Source organism: Pholcus phalangioides, unplaced genomic scaffold, assembly GCF_987345545.1.
Source record: "Pholcus phalangioides strain wild (caught in Gottingen) unplaced genomic scaffold, Ppha-v1.0 ptg000013l_1, whole genome shotgun sequence".
Classification (NCBI taxonomy): Eukaryota; Metazoa; Arthropoda; class Arachnida; order Araneae; family Pholcidae; genus Pholcus; species Pholcus phalangioides.
Genome location: NW_028301606.1, coordinates 18,537,943 through 18,542,242, shown reverse-complemented (window position 1 = coordinate 18,542,242; position 4,300 = coordinate 18,537,943). Strand labels below are relative to the sequence as shown.

The following is a 4,300-nucleotide window of genomic DNA, read 5'->3' as shown; positions in this document are numbered from 1 at the left end:
TTCATTTTGATAATGTAATAATAGTATCCGCCAGATACAGCGATGACCATCAGTATCAGCACAACAAGAATGTACGACCAAACTACAGCTTCACTTGGATATTCACCTGTGGGTGAACTACAAAACCCAGCGCCATTGCACTGGAGTTTATGTCCACATATTGTACCATAAGGTAATAATGGTATGACTCCACGTTGAACAAATCCTAGTGTTCCGCTTGGTATGCATTCTCCATCTTTCAAACAACAAACTCTGCATCTCCATTCGATTTTGCACATGCATACATCGAGTCCGTGATCTCGGCAATAGCTGCTGTTGCAGAAGCCTGAAGAGCAGGTATGGATGCCTCCGCCACCATCAGTACAATTTGTTCCGTCTCTCTCGTGGGTCTTGTTCCTACAGTCTTTCGAAATACCGTCGCATGTCCCTACGATGCATCCAAAATTTTCTCTAGAGCAGTTCTTTCCATATGCTGATACCGTGAATTCGTGCAACACAGATCCGACTTGTCGCTGCATTCGTAACCCATACTTCGACGGTAGGTACATTCCTTATCTACATCCTTGTTGCCACCTTTCGGCGTACAGCACTTGTCCAATTCCTCGCATACATGTTCATCGGGGCCGCAGTCACATTCTTCATCGCCTTCTCTTATTCCATTTCCACATTCTGGAGGTAAGGGCTTCATGCATTCTCTTACGTAATTCTTTTGGAGCATAGGACGTATGGCATCGATACTGCACGGCGAGAAGCGATATTTGTTTGGTCCTGCTGTGCCTCCTGGTAACATTACGTAGTCTTTGCCATACGGCTTGCAAGTAGCATTTTCATTTGTATCATGATCTGCTCCAAAAGAATGACCAAACTCATGAATGAAAAGCGTCTTTATCGTTATAGCCGGATTAGTTTTGAAGATGCCGAAATTTACCCCAGGTTTCGAGCAGATGCCTCCCAGAACAGCCCATCCTTGATTACCTGATAATCTGTATCCAGTCACCGCAAATGTCAAACAAGAGTTATATGCGTGATGGGAATTACCATAGATAGTTTTGAAGTTATTGAAATATGTTCGCATGTCACTGAGATGCGTACTAAACGGATATCCCGGTTCGTTCTTGCTCTTGTAAATCTTGAGTTTCCAAGGAATTATTCGGACGACGTCATTTCCGAAATCTGTAGTGCGGAACGCCTTGTCAACTTCGTGCAACATCAGATACATGTATTGAAGAGCATTTTCCTTCTTTTGTTCGTAATATCCTGCATCACCGATCATCTCAACTCTACATTCCAGAACATTATGAGAACCTGAGACTTGTTTTCCTGTCATGGTTAAATCTTGAAATATTTGAGTGATGTACTCACTGTTTGAGAGGCTTGAGTTTGAAATATTTCTGAATTCATGATCATTCGACGTGTATTTTTCTTCCGAAATGAATTGTCGGTTACTCAAACTATTGGGAGTTCCCGTAGGTTTGATGTCAACATCTCTATAAACAATTGTCTTTGACCGCATGTCGTTGAAATACGTAGAAGCCTGTACCAAATTATATGTGACATTCTGCATTTCGATAATCCCCTCGAAACTGCCGCTGTCCGTTAGGTATCCCGAAACTGAATATTTGTCGTTTTCAAGTCCATAAAATTTACCTTGGAACGGTTCGACTTGCTTCGTTCTATTCACGTGTATTTCTACCGTGGTCCTCTTCATCAGGGAATCCAGATATTTATTGGCCGATATTTCAACGTCGTGTCCAAAATATCCGAAACCTATCTCTATCTTATCCGGCGTATCCAATAGAGTAGATTCTTCTTTATTTTCATCAAAAGATATGCGCAAATCAGTAATTTGGTACTGGAATAAGAATTCGTCAAGTTGAGACGAAACCATTGAGAATCCACAAAGCAGCAGCAGCAACAAGAATGCCGATTTCCAAAAGATTTTTGAAATATCCATTTTTTTTCCTCTCCAATCACTCTTAATATCACGAAATGTCAGTTTGCTATGAAAATATTGGGTTTTTTTTTACTCTTCAGAGTGATTCACTCTAAAAAATGGACAGAACAACTGTTAATCGAAAACAATCCTTCATGGAATCACTACTGTTCCAAATCGCGAAACCTCTTATTGCTTTTGGCAGGAAAGAAACCAATATTTAACTAAGTTGTAATCAATTAAGTGAAATCTCTCTCTGTTTAGCTTTAACTTTATGAATAATTTAATAGTATATTAATTCTGTGGTTTTTGTTTTAAATCTGTACACGACTTTCAGTTATGGGAGGTTTTTTTTTATAATATGGGATTTTTTTTATAGAAATTTCCAGAATCTCATTAAATAAAACATTGAAAGAGTGTATCTGCAGCAAAGTTTGAGGTTGGCGCATGCAAGTTTTCCATATTTTCTGCGTCTAACTGTTCAGGATTTTTCCGACCTGTACTAAAAATATTTCAATATTAACTGCTGACAGACATTATACGCATGCTAATGTTTTTCACTAAAATGCGTTTTTTGTCAGATAAGAAACATTTTTTTTCGAACACCACTCATTCAAATGTCTTGAAACTATATGTGTGTCTCAACGCTATGGTGTTACATACTTCAACGCCAGCTCCTAAAATACCAGACCAGACCAGAATTGAACTTTAAGCCGATTCCCAGCCAGCGAGGGCCAACTGCCGGCATAAAAACTGGCCAAGAAGGCCTGTGAAGAAGAAAATGTGTACATGTTTGTAGATAGATATGTGTTTGCATGAATGTGTAGTGTATGTAAAAAGAACTGGTCAAATTGGTGAAAAGTCATGATCTGGCTATAAGCAGGCAAATGTCATCACAGTTCACAGAAGCAGGTCACACAATCTCTGCAGCTAGCAACATCTATTCGAAGTGGAATGGGGGAAAAACATCACATGGGAGTCGTGACGCAAAAACCCCAGCTGTAACATCAAAAATGCAATACAGGTAATAAAGTTCTGTTTCAACTCAGTGCATCGGAAATTAATGGGGATTTACTATTGACAAATTTTATGTAAGCAAAACAATCCAAAATTCAAAAAGAGTCTTTTCGCTCTTTTTTTTACACCTTTTTCAAATGAACATCATATGCAGGTCAAGTTCAATATGCAAGTTCAATTGGGAAATAAATATGTTTATATCAAAATTCAATAATGAGAAGATACAGAGTATGTAAGTAATGTGAGAACATACAATTGAATGAGAGAATTTATATATTAAAATAAATAATAAAGTAGTATGGAATGCATAATACATATCAGAAATGAATGGGGATTTACTATTGACAAATTTTATGTATAAGCAAAACAATCCAAAGTTCAAAAAGAGTGTTCTCGTTTTTTTACACCTTTTTCAAATGCATATCATACGCAGGTCAAGTTCAATATGCAAGTTCAATTGGGAAATATATGTGTATATACAAAATTCAATAATGAGAAGATACAAATCGAATAGATGCGAATAAATGTCAAAAGTGGATAGATACATAGTATGCAAGTAATGTGAGTATATACAATTGAATGAGAGAATATATGTATTAAAATAGTATGTATACAATGAGATTTGTAGAAGAAAGCATCTTTACAAATTCTCCCATGTAAGGCGCCCAATTTGTTTGGGCCTCCTATATTTCCTTAAGCAGTCAGCATCATAGTCAACAATTTCCCTCAGATGTTCGAATTGGGAACTAAACATTCGCTCTCGAATTGATCATTGTTTAATTTCTTAATGTATGTGAATATGTGAGGTATGTCCAAGTCTTGTCTGATGTTTATTCCACGAACAAACCAAGGGGCTCCAACAAATCTTCTGAGTATTTTGTTCTGCATAGTCTGTAGTTTTTTGATATTCGTTTTACAAGCATGCGCCCAAGCTGGCGAAGCATAGAGTAGAGTAGGTCTTATTATGGATTTAAAAAGAATAATTTTGTTCTTTAATGAAAGTTTTGCCTGTGGAAATGTGATGCGATTGAGCATACCCATAATTCTATTAGATATTATTCTATTATTTGTTTATTACATGACCAATGTGTGAAGAGAAAGATAGATTTTTGTTGAGGATACAGCCCAAGTATTTTATTTGTCTAACAGGGCTTAAAGATTGTGTACCAATTTGAAGTCATCTGTCCGGTATTTTACGACGTCTAGTGAACCACAAAAATTTGCATTTGTCACTATTCAGTTGGATGGCAGATTGATCACACCAATATTCTATTTCATCCATGGTTTCTTGTAAATTGTTGAAGGCCTGATTTGCTTCCCTGCTACTTCACAAAACTGCACAGTCGTCTG

General features: G+C 37.3%; 1 protein-coding gene across 1 annotated transcript; it reads right to left on the bottom strand.

Annotated features, from left to right (window-relative positions):
• Window positions 1-427: 427 nt before the first annotated feature.
• Window positions 428-1,888, bottom strand: LOC149078702 (disintegrin and metalloproteinase domain-containing protein 10-like). The gene has a single exon (XM_089241404.1). The coding sequence runs from the start codon at window positions 1,886-1,888 to the stop codon at window positions 428-430; it is 1,461 nt and encodes a 486-aa protein (XP_089097530.1).
• Window positions 1,889-4,300: the final 2,412 nt, after the last annotated feature.

What these genes read in the sequence shown, in the direction of transcription:
- LOC149078702 (XM_089241404.1), bottom strand. Translation starts at nt 1,888, where the DNA reads ATGGTTTCGTCTCAACTTGACGAATTCTTATTCCAGTACCAAATTACT.